The 21,037-nt window shown below is 44.2% G+C and overlaps 1 protein-coding gene across 3 annotated transcripts in view; it reads left to right on the top strand.

The window, feature by feature from the left end:
• The window catches only part of scap (SREBF chaperone), a 31,839-nt gene that overhangs the window by 1,393 nt on the left and 9,409 nt on the right, over positions 1-21,037 (top strand). Inside the window, exons 1-14 of one of the 3 annotated variants that reach the window (XM_027286777.1) lie at positions 1,670-2,251; positions 6,004-6,204; positions 10,462-10,582; positions 10,817-10,974; positions 11,107-11,327; positions 12,037-12,142; positions 12,746-12,918; positions 13,866-13,992; positions 16,083-16,195; positions 16,301-16,395; positions 16,479-16,577; positions 17,016-17,228; positions 19,071-19,456; positions 19,541-19,690. In XM_027286777.1, the coding sequence (XP_027142578.1) occupies positions 2,076-2,251; positions 6,004-6,204; positions 10,462-10,582; positions 10,817-10,974; positions 11,107-11,327; positions 12,037-12,142; positions 12,746-12,918; positions 13,866-13,992; positions 16,083-16,195; positions 16,301-16,395; positions 16,479-16,577; positions 17,016-17,228; positions 19,071-19,456; positions 19,541-19,690 (2,339 nt within the window). In that variant the 5' untranslated portion in view covers positions 1,670-2,075. Of the gene's footprint in view, positions 1-1,668; positions 2,252-6,003; positions 6,205-10,461; positions 10,583-10,816; positions 10,975-11,106; positions 11,328-12,036; positions 12,143-12,745; positions 12,919-13,865; positions 13,993-16,082; positions 16,196-16,300; positions 16,396-16,478; positions 16,578-17,015; positions 17,229-19,070; positions 19,457-19,540; positions 19,691-21,037 lie in introns of those variants that run through there. The other 2 variants (XM_027286779.1, XM_027286778.1) reach the window with 2 other exon arrangements.

The raw sequence follows: 21,037 nt of genomic DNA, 5'->3' as shown, positions 1-21,037 counted from the left end.
AAAGGTGCACACATGAGAACTGACGGATAAAGTTATTTATTTCTTCGTCTTCCTCCCCCAGAAACAAAGCAAACCTTGTGGGAGGAAACAGGCCGCCTGTTACACATCGTTCATCATTACATTATGGTTACTGATTGACGGGACGTTTCCCTCTTTTGTCAACAGCTCTGGTTGTAAAGCGTATCTGTACATTTACAGCAGGACTAATGGGAGTCCGTGCAGTCAGAGGAGCATGCTTCCACATTATGCAACTATGGGAGCAAACGGCGACGCAGTTTTGTTACGGGGACACGGCATCTTTGTGGATATTGGTTTAGATTTTTGAATTATTCTTTAAAAAGGCGTTTAAATGCATTGCATGATGGAGTCTATAAACCCGGGAGATGCCTTCAAGATGGGCATTTTATGCAGCGTTGAAAAGAGGTAAGCTGCTCTCCAACAACTCGTGATGTTTAACTTACTGAAGTATAGCATGTACGTTTGTGTCGACGACGTCCATCCACATTATAGTTCAAAGTTCAAAGCAGAAAGGACAGAAACATAAAAACAACTCCAAATGAAACATATTAAATTAAATATACACTGCTTAACAAGTTTAATAGATCATGAAGTGCTTTAATGTGGACTCTTTGTTCAGTGAGCTCTCAAGTTTCAAACTGAATTCACCTTTTTATACCCAAATCAAGCATAAACATACAATCACTACAATGAATTCTTCTGTTCAGGAATGTGAAGTAAATAACTATAATTTAACTTAATCAAAAAATAATAATGTTTTTGGACGGCCCCAGCCGTGGTTCGAACCAGAATGAGTAACTGATCCCAGATCATAATTGTCGGCTCCGTACTGTGACGTTGCATAGAAACAAACACTGCTTACGTCTGTTAAATCTAATTGTATTAATAAAGTCTTGACGGGACTTCGCCGCTCAGTAAAGATGGATTTTTGGAGCCTTAATGAATCTGACGGAGGCCCCGGACCTTCTGGATCCATGTGTGATATGTAGTGTGTGGTTGTTTTCAGCCATCTGACACACTTCGATGTTTTAAAGGTGTTTCCCTCACATTCATTCTGTTGGAAACCCTCTTGAAGAGCGTCAAATGTCTGTCCCCAGAGTGTCTTTGGTTTGGGATATAACCAGAATTTCTGGTGTGAAACTCGATGCACCGTTTTGCTCACAGTTTAGTTGTCGTCCACATGCAGCTTTACAAATCAGCCTTAATCTGCAAGCCTCCTAATGAAGCTGCAGAGACCTGCGATGATCTCCCTAACTTAATTTGTGCTTTGTAATGTGAAGCTGTGTGTGTGTGTGTGTCATGTCTGTAGCTGTGTTTTTGTTTGCTGGTTTCTCACGTGGGAGCGAGGCACATAGACCTCTCTTTGTTAGATCGTTAGTTGCCTTGCATGTATGAGCGAAAGCACGGCAGATTTTTCACGCTGGATTTATTTGTTGGATTTAAGTTGGTGTGTCCCAACAAACACCAGACGGTCAGACGGGAGTAGGATTTCTAAAGAGTTGCTGGTTACCTGCCAAAGCGCTCAGATCAGTGGCACGTGTTTGTTTTCCACTTTTGCTTCTTTGCTACTTTTCCTCTTCATGCTCCTGACATGTGAATGTGCTGTTGACGTGCTGCAACATACAGGACAGGCCGCCCGCAGGCTGTGAACAGAGGAGGAGGGTGGTGGAGGGGAGGTGGCCACAGGCCCTGAGCCCTGCTCGTTGAGTTTCCGATCGGCTCAATCCCGGATTAGTTCACTGACGGAGATGCTGCTGAGCCTTTGCCAAATCAGGCCTCGCTGCTACACCCTGCATAACACCACGGCACGCAGCGAACCGGACCCATAGCTGAGAGATGGAGGCATTCGTTGAGAGTTTTCCCTTGCAAGACGGCGTGCGGGGCCAGAACCTGGCCGAGGGTCGACTTTCCTGCAGGAACGGCTTCACTTCAAAGCCCTCTCTAACCTCTGCAGGAGCCATTGTGCAAGCTTGCCAGGACGTGGCTGTTTTTACTGTATAGGGTATTTATAACAGCACATCAAGAGACTCACTCCTGAGGCGAATTCCTCCCAGGGAATGTTTCCGTTGCTCCCCGGGGGACGAGCCAAGCAATCGCACACTCTGCCTGAATCAAGAGGGGAGCACTATGTCAACCACAAGGCACCGCTTAAGCTTAAAAAGCCCAGCGCCGCCGCTTTCAGGGCACACAAGCAGCCACGAGCCAGAGAGATAACCTGGTGTCCCGTCAGCAGGTACGGCGGTCTCACTTTGTGTTTGACAAATAACAAGATGAGATACTGTACAGATCAGCTGCAGTATCTGTGCCAGAGAGGAGTGTGTAGCTGCAAACCCTGATAGGCAGCGCTGAATCTGACTGCTGAGCAAACACGCAGACGAGAGCTGAGATTGAGTTGGTTTTTGTTTGAAGTCAGGCGAACCACCCACAAGACAAAGATTTCATATTCTGTTCTGGATCTCGTTGATCTTCATAATCAGTGTTCAGACGGCTGAAGCTGTCACACCGTAGTACAGTAGTTTTACATAATTATGCAAATTCTAATTTAAGTTTTACATATTTTAAGAGGTTTTTCTAACATTTTAGGCCTTAAACTAACTTTTATTTTCTTTAATCTGAAGTGTATTTTCTTAAATTCTATAAAAATGGTGAAAAAGTCCCTGAGGTGACGTCTTGAAATTGCTTTTTTCAAGTTCATTGACTATCACAGAAGAAAATAAAATGTTTAATTAATGTAAATATTTAAGAATATTTGATTAAAGGTTCGGTGTCTCAGTTTTGGGGCAATCTTTTGTCAGAAATAGAATAATATAACATGCTTAACTGTGTTTTCAGTATTATACAGTCACCTTATGTTTTTATTACTTAAGTAATACTTTGCTAGTTTACTACCAGATACTGCCAAATCTTACACACTGTACCTTTTTAATAGTTTTTGTTATCAACGTTAATTTTCTAACTAATTTAAATTATTTTATACGTGATTCTGTGAGTCAGAAATATTCTCGTGGATACTGTTCTTATAGCGTTCGTGTTCTCCAGCTCCTGGCTTCGAGTGGGCGGACCACCTGCTGTCATTTCATTTAATCTTGATTTCATCTGTCTCATTACTTAATCAGATTAAGATTTCATTTCCAACAAAGACCCGAGAACGCAAAACACAATCGGCAAACAGAAACAACCACACAATAAACAAGGAATTAATAATAAATAATGGTTTTCAGAATCACAAAATAAATCGGATAATCATTTAAAATCTCAGAGAGGAATGTTGGATTAGTTCGAGAGCAGTTTGCAGTTCATTCGTTTTTAAAAGGTGCACAGTGGCTGAAACGGGAGCTGCCAGCGTTACATGCTTCATTAACGGGGCATGTCTGAGGTTAAGTAGATACTGGAAGGTGTACTGTAGATTTACATGAGAGAAGATGTGAGGTGGTTTAAGAGGCTTTAACAGTGGAGCTTTAGAAATGAATGACATGAGATGGTTCCCATGGTGTAATCCCACTGTGGTAAATATGGTCAGCTGTACTCAAGTATTTGTTTTGATTACATTACGTCCAAACGTCAAGCAAGGTAGGGATGGGAATTGATCAGATTTTTACGATTTTGATTCCATTGTTGATTCTGCTTAACGATTCGATTCTTTATCGATTCTCATTTGGGAAAAAAAGGAGAACAAACAGTTTGATCAGCATCGACTTTGTTTAGTTAGAAGTATCACGACCTTACAAAACCAACAGCGACGTCAAAAGAGGCCCACAGCCTGGATAATAGTAACGATGTGTAACTACCTTCCGTAGTAACCACAGAGCTGGTCATAGCCTGGCTGCTGCTGCTGCTGCTAGGTTGAGATTCATCTCCAGTCCGAAGCGTGTCAAAAACACGACATTCATTTCAAAATATTGCATGTTGTGTGCGCAAATGTTTCTGCACATTCGTCGTGTTCCCTCCCGACGCTGTTATCTCCACTTTGCAATGATTGCAAGTCGAGCTGTTGCCGTCTGTTTTGGTGAAATGCAGCCAAACTTTGGAGCGTTTGAACCGAGTGGGTGACATTATTTACTACTGAATGCACTGCACGTGAGAAACTTCCGTAAGTTACGTGACGTAATTCGTGCTTTCTGGAATCGATAAGAGAATCGTTAGATAAACTGCCAAACGATTCCATGGAATTGAAACACACGGAACCGGTTCTCAACAAGAACCGGTTCTCGATTCCCATCCCTAACCATCAGACCCAGCAGCAGCTAATATCACTGACTAGTCCAGCAGCAGTCAGCCCAGCTCGGCGTCTGTCTTTCAGCCTTTTATTTCACCAAGCTCTCACCAACCACTAAAAGTCAGTCCCACATTTACTCTTGTCCGGCGGCTTCTTGTTCGCTCACTCTCTCCTTTTCTCTTCTTAGCTTCCTCCATCAGCGTCCTCTTTGCTCACTTTTCCTCCATTGAGGCTGCTGAGCCTGGTTACATTGCCAGCTCGCCCAGCTCCTGTTCTGGCACGACAACCTCCTCTTCTTCCCGGTGGTCCAAAAGCAGCTACAGTTGGGGCAGCAGTAAAAAGGACCTCCATTAATGGATGTAGAATTTACTGGTTGTTCAACAACAAGAGACCCTTAACGGTGAACCCGGTGGTTATTTTCCCCTCAGGAATGATCGATGACACTCGAGCAACATCTGTTTGCGTCCGTGTAGCTGCTCGGCCACGTGTTAACTACTGGTGGGAATGTGTCCACACCTTTTCTGCTGTTGAATGAGCTGTGTGTTTCAGTGCTGTGCAGCATGTGACCCCTGTGCGAGCTGCTCTGAAGGAAAAACACACCATGCCTGTAGTCAGCAGCATGTGCCAACACATGGAGCATGTAACTAATTAGATGTTCAGGACAGAGCTTCCCTATAAGACCGGTCTGTCTACCAGGGTTTTCCTGACAGGATGCAAGATAATATTTACAAAAATATACCCTGAGGCGACAGCTGTGATCACATATGTATTCATTAACTCTTGGCTTTCTGGAAGCAGTCAGAGATCACATGTATCTTTGTCAAAGTGCACAAACCTTTATTATTTTAATAGTAGACTACACTATAATAAAATCCGCATTAATTCCTCAGATTTGACAAGTACAGATAACTTGTTTTGTTTGACCAACAGCCCAAAAAATCTAAAGATACTCAATCATCTATTAGTTATGTCAAAGAAAAGAAACAAATCTTCACATTTGAGGAGGTGGTCTTCTGCCAAAGACAACCTGATAGTAGGAGCATAAATATTAATTCAGTTGATTATCAGTACAAGTTGGACTAAGAAATTAAATTTTAATAGATACATAGATAGATTTTCTCTTGTTGGTAAAAGTTCGCCATCCATCCATCCATTTCCTTCGTTGTAGTTTAACAGGGCTCCTCCAGCTCCTTCTGGGGGGATCCTGAGGTGTTCCCAGGCTACATGGGCTATGTAGTCCATCCAGCAGGTTCTGGGTCTGCCCCGGGTTCCCCTCCCAGTTGGACGTGCCAGGAACGCCTCCAAAGGAAGGAGTAGCAGCACTACCCCTTAAGCTCCTCAATCTTTTCCTGAGGCTGAACCCATTTCGGATGCTTGTATCTGCAATCTCAATCTTTTTGGTCACTAACTCAAAGCTCATGACATGGACCGGTGAAGGTTGGTAGCTAGATAGACCAGATTGACCAGGGCTCAGCTCCTGTTTCCTTACAACGGTCCAGTACAGTGTCCGTACCTACTGCTGACGCTGCACCTATCCGTCGGTCCATCTTGCGCTCAACAAGACCCTGAGATACTTGGACTTTTTCTGGCAGAGAACCACCATGGACTAGTGGTACAAGCGTGCTTTTAGTATAACTGATGAATGAACGTGGTTGTGTGGAAACCAAACAGTCATTTGTATAGACTGCGTCTAAGTGTATAGCCTCTACGATGTGAAAGAGTTTTTATATGATCTATTAAACTGTCATCTCTCTGGCTCCTGACTCCAGGTCCCTGGATGCCCCGCGGCGCACAGTCCTCGGCCGCGCAGTGCTTCCCAATGGCCGGGAGTTGACCCCGCCCGCCAGGATGACGCTGCGCGAGCAGCTAAGAGAGAAGATCTCGGCGGCCTTCTACCGCCACGGGCTGCTGTGCGCCTCCTACCCAGTACCCATCATCCTATTCACCTCCGCCAGCATCCTCACCTGCTGGTAGGTGTCCTGTCTGGGATTTTATGTTTCTGAAGTTCAGTTTGTTTGACTGCTAGAAAATACATTACACTATTACACTGTAACTACTAGAAACTATCTGCTACAGTCAGGAGGGGATAATACTCCATCAAAACTTCTGTGATGGTTGAGTGGCTTCCTCTCACGCTTTGCAATGTCTGAACTGAACTTTCTGAAACCGACAATCGGACATCTGACAGATGAGGAAGTAAGCAGCGTTTGAACATTTCTTTCACGCTCTTTCTGTCCCATTTCCTGTGTACAAATACTCTGAATGCCTTCCAGGAGAGACATATGCTGTACTGCTTGTACTGTTGATTTCACGGTGAAAAACTGCCAAACCGTGACAGTAAAAGACCGGAAAATATTTCACAATCTTTATTTATACGGCATTTCAAGGTAAATATAAAAGTATTTTATCTTAGAGACTGTTAATTGTACAGTAAAATATTTAATGCCATATTTTACGGCCTGTTACTGTCATGGTTTGACGGTTTTTCACCGTGAAAAATATGCATAAAGTTACTGTTAGTTGTAGAGCACAGTGAAATGTGACAGCAGGAGACTTAATTTAAAAGAATAATATAAGAGGCAATAATTGATCATGTAATACAGCTAAAACAACCGATAAATCTGAATCAAAGTGATAAAATAGGAAGCTGTTGGAGGAAACCAACAACAGATTTTGAAATGTGACAAAAACCACGAAGCAAAGTCGGAGGCTTTTAAATTTTACTTGAGGTTATGGTCAAAATTCTTTGCCATCCAGCATTTAACGTTCAGGGAAGTTCTTGAAGATTGAATAGAGAGTAAAAAAAGAATCAATCACGTCATCAGATTAGTAATTGATTAATCTATAATTGGTACACATCCCTACTTTTTACCTCACCTTTGAATGTGTCCATTTGGAGCAGCTGTAAAAACCTTTGATTTACAACGTGGTTTAACACGTTTGTTTGAACTACGACCCAGATTCCAAAAAAAAAAAGAAAAGGAAAAGATACGTAACGTCCAAAGTAATAAACTTTATTGTTTGTTGGAACACTGTCCAGTTGTGACGGGATCATGTGACCTCACCTTTCCTTTAAACGATAGAGTTTTTAAAACACTAATTGTTGAGAAAGTTGCTGAAGGTCTGCACTGGACTGACAGGTCGGTCTACAAACATGCTGTTGTAACGTGGAGATTCTTTCTTGGCGTTGTGTTGCTGGAATAATCAGGGACGTCCCTTTAAAAAAGGCGTCGTCCGTTGGGTAACATGCTGCTCCAACACCTGTTTGTACCTTTCAGCGTCAGTGGTGCCTTCACAGATGTTTCTCTGGTATCAATCTGGATGGTTCTTCTCCTCTTCACAAGTTCATCATGTCCAAACATAACTTTTGAAATGCAGCCTGTGCTGCCAGAGGTGTTGAAGGTCACGGACATTCATTGTTTGGTTTTGGGCCATGCCTCTCTTTTGACGGTGAAATCCAAAAACCTACCCCTGGGTGAGACCCGTGAGTCTTTTCTTCATTCTGTCACAACTTTATTGGACCGTGTTGCTACATCAAATTCAGAATGAGTGAATATTTCCACAAAAACGATCAAGTTTATCAGTTTGAACGTTAAATATCTCATCTTTTGGGTTGTGTTCAGTTGAATTTAGGTCAAAAAGGAATTGTAAATGATGCATTCTAGTCGTAGTTCTTGCAAAACCCTGAACCTTAGTGTCACTGCTGTGACTCGAAGCTGACTACAGCTTTACAGAGACATTTTTCATGGCTATAGCCAGCAGGTACGTGATTCTCCATAGATAGATTTAGTCTTTGTTGGACACTGACAGCAGGGCCCGGCGCTGGGATGGATGTATGACTGCCTGCTTTTTAGTTCTGGCTCCATTAAAGCATGACAGAAGCAATTTTGTCATCCAGCATGGACAGACTGAATACAGAGGAGACAAGTGGCTGACTCAGCTCATCTGAACTGGCCATCTGCACACACATAACAAGCCCACCCGCCGACACCAACATTCACTTAACAAACGCACATATCAAAGTAGAGGACACGGGTCAGAGTTTGGCCTGGATTCACCGGTAAAGGCCTGTAAAAGTATCTCTGAGACACACACCTTACAGCAGGGGGTGCCGACCAAACGGACGACTGACCACCACCCGGGGCGAAGTGAAAGAAAAGAGCTTAAAGGCAGAACTCGAGCACAGGGCTGTGAGAAAATGGCCCTGTGAGAATGGGAGGCCTGTCCCTCCATCTGCCTGTCAGGAGGGGGGCCGGCTCCGCACAAAAGAAGCCTTTGTGGAGGTACAGTGACCTCGGGGAGTCGGGGGAGGTGAGCGAGGGAGAGACGACAGAGAGTGAAGAAGGTTTCTGTCCAACTGACGAGCAGATTTCTGATAATGGGAAGTAATATTTGTACTAAGTGTCCTCGTGGAAGCTGATTAAGACGAGTGACTCAGCAGCTTTATCACCTTCCTCTCAGCGTCAGGCCCCGTCAGTTACATAATACATTGTCTCATAATGTCGTCGTACGTTCACACTCACGTGATCGAAATTTAGACCAAATCAGGTGTGGCTGTGAATTGTTGCAAGATTGTGTGGGTGTGTTTGTGCTATTGAACAATTACAAAATAACTTTTACCGGCTCTGTCACCGCCGTCGCTCTCTGCCGTTCAGCTCGTACATAAAACCAGATGTGTTATTTATTGCCAGTAGCTTCGATTTATAACACAAGAAAAAAGGACGAGTAGATGCTGCTCGAACCCAAGAAATAAATAATAATAGAGATAACTGTCTTAACTTCTGAACTGAAGCCAAAAAAGAAAATCAAAAACTCTCCCACAGTCCGCTCATTGTACTTCAGCCACTGAAGTTATTTTTTCACGAAGCCTCAAAGATTTTCCTGCGGGCAGAGAAAACGTCTTTCATGTCGACAACAATGACTCTCTGGGTTATATGTGAAGAGCAGACTGGGTCCAACACAGGTTAAAGTTGGAAACTTACCATGGGAATTATGGGAATTCACAGAAATTTAAAAAGATTGAAAGTAACAATAACGTTAACAATATATTTTAACATAATCTTGACTAAAACAACCAGATTTCATGCAGGTACATGAGGATCTATTTCTCAGTCTTTATTGAGGCCACGCCCCCCTACCTGCACAGGTGATTTCTGTACCTGGACCAGAGCACACAGACTATTGAAGACACACATTTGAGCTTGTGGACTTCACAATATTGTATAAAAATAATTCAAACTTGATAAAGTTCTACTTACAAATAAATCTGTTTGGATATGACAATTACCCACAATTTAAAGTTAATTCCCATGAGGAGGAGTTTCTGATTTGAAATATTTCCATATGGAAAGTTTCCAGAAATGTGCAACCCCACCTGTCATACTGTATGAAAGAGGTACTGATCTGCAGCACTCCTCTTGGATGTGTCATTATATAAACAGTCGGTTGTCAGATTGAGTAACTGACGCTCGGTGTAACTTGGTTTTAAGATCTTGTGTTAACGTCTCTGGCTTTGACTCGATCCTCGAGGGGTAAACACGTCGTCTCTCCGTGATCGTGGCTCTTAAATTAGCTGCAGTTAGCTGTGTTTGTGTTAGTCCCATGGCGTGTGTGTGTGTGTGTGTGTGTGTGTGTGTGTGTGTGTGTGTGTGTGTGATCAGTCAGAAATAAACACACACACACACAGATCTCCAGCAGAACTGTAAATCTGATGCAAGTCTTCATTATGTGTTGAAAAAAATCTCAGTCTGTTAGCGTTGTGTCACGGTTACTCAACACTATTTCAAAATGAATCTGACACACACACACACACACACACACACACACACAGACACACACACACACAGACGCTCAAAGGGAACTTGTTTCATAAGGACCCGCCCAATTCCAGGAGAGAGATGATGTAAATAATGTTCCCTGAAGTGTTGCACAATGAACACACACACACACGTTGTACTACTTCTACCTGTCCACCTCCGTCTTAGTTTGAAAGCACGTTTATTTGTTGGTTTGTTAATTGGTTAATTAATAAACAAACTAATAGCATTTTAGTCAGGCAGATATTTAAACTTTGGTGACCTGTGATGGAGGAAACCGTCCTTAACTGCAGCCAGAATTGTTGAAATAATGAAACTCTTCAAGAGCTTCAGTCACTCTCACACTTCATATCTATTATGTACCCTGTTAACACCACCTCCTCCTCCTCCTCCTCCTCCTCTTCCTCCCAGCTATCCGTTATTGAGGCTCCCCCTGCCTGGGACGGGTCCTGTGGAGTTCACCACAGGGGTGCGAGACTACAGCGTCCCTTCCCATGAGCCTCAAGGAGACCTCGGAGAACGGCCCGACTGGGTATGAGAAGAGAAAGCACACACACACATTTACACACCTGCCAGAATATTCAGCATACGACGTGACTTCCTAAAAACTTAAGCGACGTCTCCTCGCTGTGAAATATTTCAACTGGTTCTCAGACTCATGAATGATACACAAAGCAGTCGTAGTTTTAATTCAAACCACAGAAGACGTTCACTGTCTTCACTACACAAACACTTCTCAATGTGTGTGTGTGTGTGTGTCCTGTAGTACCGTGGTCCTCCGGTCGCCTACATCCAGCAGGTGTTGGTGAAGGCGGCGGTGTCTCCGTGGGACAGCAGCCTGGTGCCGGTGGACGTGTTTCGGTCGCCGCTGGGTCGAGCCTTCAGCCTGCTGGAGGAGATCCGCAACCACGTCCACTCCGACAGGTAAGTCACGGACGACAAATCGTTATTTTATTTATTTACAGTGCAGCGTCATCATGTTCGAATCTTTTCTCCATGATGTTTAATTATTATTAAACACTTTAAAATTCCTCCTCTCGTCTCTCCTCTTGTCAGCTCCGGGATTCGCAGTCTGGAGACGCTGTGTCTCCAGGTGACGGACCTGTTTCCGGGGTTACGGCGGATGCAGTCGGTGCTGCCGGAGCACGGCTGCCTGCTCGTCTCTCCTGGCAACTACTGGCAGAACCAGCGGGAGCTGTTCGACTCGGACCCCGATCTCCTCAAGACCATCCAGAAGCATGAGCCGAAAGGGCTGCACACCTCGGCCACGCTGCGAGGTAGGCACAAGGAGGAGGGATCGATGGTGACTCGCTTATTTGTAGTGATTCTGACCGTGTCACCATATCGAGGTGATGTTTAAAATGCAGCGTGGACGTGTGTCCCCGCTCGGTCAACAGGAGTTACTGCTGGGAGGCGGTGAGCCGGGGATTAGTGGTATGAGAAAACTAAGCAGCTTTCATATTGACAGAGAGAACAAGCCGTTTCATTCCTCTGCAACTTGAATTCTCTCTTAAACATTACCCACTGACACAGTGAACCAAATGACCCGCTCCCTGACTGAGCAGCACTCCGCTTCACCTTCCAGCTCCGCTGATTTAAAAGGTGGGAAGCTTTATTCTGGAGACAGTCAGGGACAGCTTGGCTGCCAGATACAGCGAGACTGATAGTCTTATTCACATCGAGCTGATGGACGGCCGGTCGGACCGCCTTAGGAACCTGGATCGTAAAGTATGCGCCACCACGAGGCAGCGAGGGGGGTCCCCTCAGTGCCGCCCACCTCCCTCTTCATCAGTGCAAACAGATTTTATTGAGCGAGGAAATATAACAACTGCTCAACTACTTAAGTGGCGACTAATAAATGAGCGCTGGTCTTGTTTATTTGGAGGATGAATATCTTGTGTTTCGACGTCCTGCAGCAGGAAATGGTTTTCATTAACTGTGTGTGTGTGTGTGTGTGTGTGTGTGTGTGTGTGTGTGTTTTTTTAGACCTGCTGTTCGGCGTCCCTGGGAAGTACACCGGGGTCAGCCACTACAACAGGAAGAGGGTGGTTACGTACACAATCACTGTAGTGCTGTCCAGCTACGATGCGAGGTGAGTTACATTCCAACCTTCCATGGGAATTAACGGGAATTTACCGGAATTAATAGGAACGATGATGGCTACCATCATTTCATTGACCATTTATGAGGCTAACCCCTAAAATTCCACCGGGCACGAATGGTTCTGGTCAATGTTTCAAACCCAGACACAGAAACGGCATAGAGAATCAGGTGGATTTTCAAAATAAAATACCCTGTGCAAACAGGCAAAAGAGAAACAAATTAACTACGTAGCATATTTACACATGTAGGAGCACATAAACCAGGTAAATGACCTGTCTGGCGGGCTAAACACAGCCGCACCGTCACAGAGACGTGTCTGGTGGGGTTTCAGGGTAACTTATCATGATGCTATTTACTAATTACCCCCAATTTCCAGTGAAAATCCCATAAATTTCCATAATTCCCATGGAAAGTCTCCGATTTGGCTTAATTTCCCATTGAAAGTCCCTTTGCAACCCTAGTCTTTAGTACAAAATATAAGTTTAAATCTGCGAGATGGACACTACAGCTCATCTGCATCATACCACTACAGTAATTACACCCCATGACTCAGTCTGTATCTGATGTGTGTGTCTGCTGGTGATGTGTTCAGGTTCCTGGGCAGCTTGCGGGCCCGTCTGAAGCAGCTCCACCCGTCGGCAAACTGCAGCCTGAGAGACGACCACATGGTTCACGTCCACTTCAAAGAGGAGATCGGCATCGCCGAGCTCATCCCGCTCGTCACCACATACATCATCCTCTTCGCCTACATCTACTTCTCCACACGTCAGTCCAACTCTTGCTCCATCATCTCATTTCTCCCCCCGTTTTAATATTTGAAAGATCCAGACTGTTGAGTGCGCAGGTCTGTGTTTGTGTGCCAAGGTTGCAGGGATAATCCTCACACGGGAACATTGTACACCGCTGTAAGAACACACTCCCCTAACCCCCTCGGTGACTCGCCAGTACAAATATTAATTCATGGAACAAATGCACACATGCTCCGAGTCAACAAATATTTACACTCAACATTCACGTTTGTAATGTGCAAAAATAACCAAAAAAAAAAACCTAAAAATAGATTTTAAATGCAGCTTTACTGCATGTTTTTATTTTTTAGGACACAAAGTTTATTTTATTCTTGATTTCTAACTTTTTGTTGGATTCTTTTTTCAAATTTTCATTTTATAACATGTAAATAATTTCCCTCTTTTTGATGCCATAGCTATAAAACAGCTATAAATCAACCTTTTTCAGCCCACTGACCCCCCACATGTAATTAATATTATAAAATGTGTCACATTTTAAGCCTGGCTTACTTATTTCAACTTTTATTTCACCCTATTTACCTTTTTTATATACTGGGTTATTGGCCAATATGATAAAAAAGGTTCATGTATAACTATTATTGGTTATTTCATGCCAAGAGTTATGCGTCTTTGGACCATTATTTTGGTGAAAATTGTCAATGATTATGACAAAAATTGACCTGCAGTATCTCTATAGACGCGGACCTCTGCTGTAAAACATACTTCCATAATTTTAATTAGTTTTAAAGAAGATGCCAAATGTTTGAAATCAAAATCCTCAGTTCTCGTGTTAAAGTTCATGTTTATTTTGACAGCACGCCTCATGTTGGCAGCACATGCTTGTCCTCTTTTGGCCTTATTAAAGCTAAGCCAACATAAATCAGCTGAGGATGAATGTCATCTCAACTCTTTTCCTCCCTGCAGGTAAGATCGACATGGTGAAGTCTAAGTGGGGTCTGGCTCTGGCCGCTGTGGTCACGGTCCTCAGCTCTCTGCTCATGTCTGTGGGACTGTGCACCCTGTTTGGACTGACCCCGACGCTCAATGGAGGGTAAGAATGCTCATCTCGCTGTTTTCGGAAGATTACCAAAGAGACTTCTCTCTCCAAATTGGCAACTTTCTCTAGATTCAGTGACTTTTCACACCCTCTTGGTCTCTTTATTCCCAAAAGAGAGACGCTTCTCTCTCGCTCTCTATCTTTGGATCTCTGGATTAAGATCTTCTTGTAGCTTGTAGATATGTAAACTAGTTCATTTGATCTTCTCCTTCCATTACACCTCCATGTTTTCATTTAAATATTCAATGTCCCTGTAGTAAGTTTGTATTTATTTGACTAAAGCGAGGTCCGTCCCTCTCTTTGTGCAAATTATCTGTATCCAAATGAAGACACGGCAACATTTGGCATCTCGTGGAGCTTGTGTGCTCGAGGCTTTCATTGTAAAAGAGTTGTTAACACTGGACAAAAAAATGACTTGAGCTGACTAACAGGAATAACGTGTTCAGGCTGTTTTTACTTTTTAATGAGTTCTACTCAAGTTTCACGCTGCTTGTACCATCAACTGTCGAGACCAGGAACCCTTTTATTACCCACGTCGGCGCAGAGCGGGTCTGTGGATGAATGAATGTCGGGTCTGTTCGGTCCAACACATCGGTCCAGACTGAAATATTTGAACACTGACTGGACATTCATGTTCCTCAGAGGATAAACCCTTGGATCTTGGTGACCTGCTGACATTTCTTTTTGTCTTTTAGTGAAGTGTTTAAGGTAACTGTTGAACGGATTGCCATGAAATTTAGTCCAGGTGTTCATTGTATCCAGAAGATGAACCCTTATTCTAATTTTAATGTATCCAATACTTCAGTTAATGACAAACAGCTGCAGCACTAATGAACCTCAGCTGTAAAAGTAGCTCTAGGCTCTGGAAAATGTCAACATGCATCTTATTTGTGTTGATGAAGATCAACTGTAGCACAAACCAGACCGCTGAACAAACAGATGAGTCTCCGACATATTTACTGGAGATTAAAGAAAACTTCCTGTTACAGTTAGACATGACCGTCCTCGTCATCCTCTGCTGTTGACATTCAAATGTTAATATTTACTGCCCCAGCAGGCTGTTTGAGTTTTACCATCATCTCTTATCTTATTCATGGAAAGACGAGGACAACACACACTCTCGTGGATGTGGGTGGGACTTCACCGGGGGGGCGGAGATAAAGCGATCTAGTCATTCAGCGGTTGTCCAATCGTTTGAGGATTGTTAGAAAACAGACATCGTGGCGTGACAACGGCACACTGTTGTCCAACCACTGGCCAAGATCTACGCGAGTCTGCTGTGGGCTTGTACGTTCTACGTGTTTGCATAAATCCATATCGGGGTCAACGCAACCATGCAAGCTACACCACATCCTGCTGAGTCATGGTCGACTCACACAGAGCTTCAGTGTTACAGAGGGCGTCTGATGTAACCCTCAGAGCTGTTGACTCCTCCGTGACCCAGTTATAGACTTACTTCTACAGTACAGGCTTATCTATACTCTCAGACTAATCTCTCTCAGAGGAGGGAGTTCCCTGCAGACACCTGGCAAACACTGATGGATCAGCGTGAAGGTGCTTCATTCATTTAAGAAGAGAACCCTCGTTGTTAAAATCACTGGTGTGGATTTCCTGTGACTGTTTGTCTTGTAAATAATTGTCACGATGGTCGCACAGTTCATTGTTCAGGAACCACATTTAGTCATTCATCCAAAGCGACTTGCAAAAAAGGGAAGCGATCAAAGTACAGTAAGACGAGGAGATGTTTGTGCAGCAGCACGTTCTGCTCTTGTAGAATCAAGGCTGTAGAGGGGGGTGGATGTATCATGTCCAGGTGTTGGTAATGTTGTAGAGGAGGTCCTCTCTGAAGAGCTGGAGGTCTTCAGGAGGTTTGAAGGTAGAGAGGGACGCCCCTGATCTGGTAGGAGCTGGTAGGACGTTCCACCAACGCGGAACAACAGATGAGAATGTGGTTAGAGAAGGTCAGTTGGTCATCGATCATGACTCTTATCTTTACCTTCTGCTCATGATGTAGGAACTATTATTCCTCTCAGTTTGTTCTCCAAGGTTCCTGTGTCAGCAGTCTCGTTGTTTTCTGTGCACAGGGAGATCTTTCCTTACCTGGTGGTGGTGATCGGCCTCGAGAACGTCTTGGTCCTCACCAAGTCCGTGGTGTCCACCCCCGTCGACCTCGAGGTCAAACTCCGCATCGCTCAGGGTGAGAGTTACAGAGTGTTCTTGATACGTGAAGAGCAGCAGCCCAGCTGCAGATTAATCTGTATATATTTGCTCTGGCTGATGCCGCTGGTCTTTTCTCCTCCAGGCCTCAGTAATGAGAGCTGGTCTATCATGAAGAACATGGCTACTGAACTGTGCATCATCCTCATTGGATATTTCACTCTGGTTCCAGCTATCCAGGTAACGCATGGTTAAAAAAACACACTGAGACAGAAAATGTGATGAAACTATGACGACGTGACTCTCTCATCTCATCCTCGCAGGAGTTCTGTCTGTTTGCCGTCGTCGGGCTCGTGTCTGACTTCTTCCTGCAGATGTTTTTCTTCACCACCGTACTATCTATCGACATCCGACGCATGGAGGTGAGAACTTTCACACGCAGAGTTCATGAAATCAACACTCTCCGATATATTCAAAGCTTACAGCGCTGTCTTCAAGTCTGCACATAATCAATGCAGTAATCTCAAACATAACAAGGAAGATAAGATAACACATGAGCAGATGGAGGTTGATTCAGGAGGTCAAATAAGAGTCACGGGCCCACACACACTCACCGCATAGTTTTCAGATTACTGTTTACCCACATCTAAAACCTCGTACTGTTTCACTACCTGTCACACACACACTCTGAAACCTTTCACTGCTGTTTAGCTCAGTGTCCTACTAAAGGAGCATTAACACCGTAAGCCTGCGCACGCACAAACACAAACAAGTAATCCATGTGAAATATGTGATTAATGTGGCTGAAAAATATCATTTCAAAGTCGGTGCAAACTAATTCTCCCTCCTGCTTCACACAGCTGGCCGACTTGAATCGCCGCCTGCCAGCCGAAGCGGGACTACCGCCGCCCAAGCCCGGCCCGCTGCGTCCCCGCGAGGTCCCCCCTCCGCCGCGACCCTCTCCGCACACGATCACCCTGCAGACGCCGGCCTTCAGGAACCTGAGGGTCCCCAAGAGGCTGCGCGTGGTGTACTTCCTGGCGCGCACACGCCTCGCTCAGCGCATCATCATGGTAAGAAGAAGAAACTTTTCCTCCGTGCCTCCTGTGCCTGCAGCTATTGTGTTACCATTTGTGTGTTCTCATTGTGTTAACGCGACAAAGACAGAAACATTCTCAAATGTTTGTTCAGTTCAGTGACACATCGGCGCGACCGCACCCTCGAGCTCCGGACAATGTGTGCTCAAAAAGCTACAAACAAAAGTTTGTGCAGCAACGCGTGAAGGCTTTGGAGATGCCGCAGAGAGACATTCTGATGTACAAATTAAAGGGCGGAAAAGTTCACAGATTAGCAGTGTGACGTCTGATGAAGTGAATTTCTGAGCTGGAATGAAAACAGACGGGTTGTCCGCTGATATGACGATGCAAATGTTCTGCAACAAGTGACTTCATTAAAGGATATTTATTCTTTAAACCACTTCTAGTTGACGCTGCTGAGAGTTGCCTCTGCATTATGTACCTGATGCAGCCGACAACATCTAGAAGTCTCCTTTTCCTTGGGAACATTCCCAGTCTTCATATCTTGAAGTCAGTGGAAGAATGTGAACTCAGTTAACTGTGGGGAACACAATTAAAGCACGACACAGCCTGACAGTATTCAGCTGAAGCTGTCATGATACCAAGATAAATAAAAAAACATACTAAACTCCTCCAAAACTGCAAAAAGAAGAAAATCAGAGGCACAAAACAGGATTTCTCTTTTTAAATGAACAACCTGCACACAGTGCTGAACCTTCAATATACAGAGGAACGAGAGTAATTATTCGATTTCTTAATTCTCCACCTTTATGCTTTGATACATCAGTTTATACCTACACGTGTCAAATAAAACAGAATGCATATCAGTTTATACCTACACGTGTCAAATAAAACAGAATGCATAAAAAACAAAAGTGTCTTTGTAGCCCCGTTTGCATATGTAATCGGTTCCATCTCATACTTTTTTAAGCCGTCAGTGTTTCAGGTTTCAGCCATCTTATTGTTTGAGTGTTTGTAACAAACTGAGGGCGACCAGCTTCCGGTCATTTGGGATATCTTGGCGAAACCCTTCGAAAAACGACTCGACTTTGGACATGAGAGAAGATATGAGTGTGGTTTTACCAGAGTTTCTCCAACACTTGGACTCACTGTGCTGTTATTTGGGGTGTCTCATTATAACTTTGCATCTAAACTCCCTCCAAATGTTTGCGTTACTCGTCCGATTTGCAAATCTCTCTAATGAAATGTCTTTGTTCATTTCAGCCTCTCGACCTTGTTTCAGTGTTTACTCACAAACTCTCGGTATCAAACAGGAACTGTAGCATTTTTTTTTATAAAGTCGAGATTCTTTCACCCCCAAATAAATAAATATTGTATTCTGTTCATGCAAAGAAATATCCTAAATCTTACACACTGCACCTTTAACCGAGATTGTATTGTTTTAAACACGTTGGTAACTATTTTATTTAAATTTTTAGTTTCAGCCTGACAATTTAAAAACTAGTTACCTCTCACAAAACCCACACAAAGGGTTCATAAATCCAAAATACAATTCATACAACCTTAAACCAAAATGTGAACAAACCAAAATACCACTTTTCTTTTTGTTTCAAAAAATATATTTACACAACAGAAAACCCGTAAAGTGTAGCGAAATGTGACACTGAACTATAAATTAAATAAACATGCTGTGCTGTGGTATTATGATTGATGTCATTAAGCCTTCGAGACGAGTAAAAATCCTCTTTAATGTTGAGGAACAGACACGTTTCCATTGTTTCCATTGTTTCATTGATACGGACAGATAACTGAATGTCAGTCACGCTGGCCTTCGTGGCCTCTGATGAACTCTTCTGACCGATCGTTCGTCTGCTTCAGGTCGGCACGGTGATCTGGATTGGCATCCTCGTCTACACTGACCCGGCTGGAATACGCACCTACCTGGCCGCGCAGGTGTCGGAGCAAAGCCCTCTGGGAGATCCCGGAGGAGGCGGTCTGCCGCCTCACCTCGGCGTAGCGCCCGTCTTTCGTGGAGGAGATCCCACCAGCACCCTCAGCATCCACCCGCCACCGGATCCAACTCCCTTACCTGAGAACCAATCACAGGGCCACCACGGGTCAGCCAGGGCCGGGCCGCTCCCTCAGGCTCCACCCGCCGTGCCCCAGATCACCTGGGGGGCGGAGGACGAGGAGGGCTGGAGGAGGCTCTCCTTCAGGCACTGGCCGTCGCTGTTCAGCTACTACAACATCACTTTAGCCAAGAGGTGAGAGAGAAAAACCCAAAATAAATAAAGAGATTCACGTCGGAGGATTTAATTTGTGATTGATTATTCACCGTCATGTTTCAGGTACATCAGCATCCTGCCTGTCATCCCCGTCACTGTTCACCTGAGCCCCCAGGAGGCCATCGAGGCGCGCCACCCTCAAGACACCAGATACCCACCGCCACCCATTCCTAAAGTCACTGCAGATCTGCAGACGGACCTCACGCTCTACAAGTCAGTACTAAGACACACACACACACACACACGTTTTTCAAGTGTTTGTGTATCTCTGGGATGGCGGGACGTCATCACACATGTCAGAGCTTTACAGCGGTCGGATAAACTCACATCGTTTGCACAGTGCCTATAAAAGCCGTCTCACTTTCTCATGCTTTATCGTTTTACTACATCGCACATTGGTGATTCAGTTTTACAGTTTACTTAAAAAAAAAAACACACAGACTGGTGTAAACAGGGTCCACAGCAGTTAACGGACCTTGACCTTGTGTCATTGAACTGATTGAAACCTTTGATTGCGTCTTCATCTGGAGGTGGAGCAGTAAAACTATTGGAATAGATTTCAAGGCGACGGCGTGAGGTTAAGGTCGTCGAGCTCTCACTCATATATGTAACACAGACTTAAGACCAACGTGGTGGTTCGGGATCGGAGTTGATCAGATTTTTACGATTCCGATTCCATTATCAATTCTGCTTAACGATTCGATTCTTTATCGGTTCTGCTTAACGATTCGATTCTTTATCGGTTCTGCTTAGCGATTCTATTCTTTGATTCCCTGGTTGCTGCCGCTAGATTAAGATTCATCTCCAGTCTGAAGCGTGTCAGAAACACGACATTCATTTCAAAATATTACATGTTGTGTGCACAAATGTTTCTGCATGTTGGTCGTGTTCCCTCCCGACGCTGTTATCTCCACTTTGCAATGATTGCAAGTCGCCCTGTTGACGTCTGTTTTGGTAAAATGCAGCCAAACTCTGGAGCGTTTGAATCGAGTGGGTGACATTGTTTACTACTGATTGCACCGCACGTGAGAAACTTGCGTAAGCTACGTAATTCGTGCTTGCTGGAATTAATAAGAGAATCGTTAGATGAACTGCCAAACGATTCATGGAATTGAAACACACGGAACCGGTTCTCAACAAGAACTGGTTCTTGATTCCCATCCCTAATGGTGACACGTTGGATTCTTTAGTTTTTGATTGTGTGAGACTGACGAGTTTGGAGCATTGAAGATGTACAGGTGTTGTTGTCTGTTTCTATTTTTCTTTGAGTTCTTAGAAGAAGGGTGTGAAGGTGAAGCTTTGACTCGTGTACTCATGTCTGTGACACCTCAGGTGTGTCTGGACTGATCGAATCTCATCTGGAGACAAAGAAACAGAACAAATGAAAAGGGTCGATTGTTTTTCTTTACCTCCTACGAGTATTGTCTAACATTTGTAGCTATACCGCCTGTCAACTACAATCCCACAAGTGCACTGCAACAGCCGTCACACAGGTCATTGATCAGTCCCAGTGATTGGTTGATTTCTGGTCTAGAGCCCACAATATGGAATTTCTGAGGC

This window comes from Larimichthys crocea, chromosome XIII (genome assembly GCF_000972845.2).
Source record: "Larimichthys crocea isolate SSNF chromosome XIII, L_crocea_2.0, whole genome shotgun sequence".
In the NCBI taxonomy this organism is placed as follows: domain Eukaryota; kingdom Metazoa; phylum Chordata; class Actinopteri; family Sciaenidae; genus Larimichthys; species Larimichthys crocea.
This window is presented reverse-complemented; position numbering and strand designations above follow the sequence as displayed.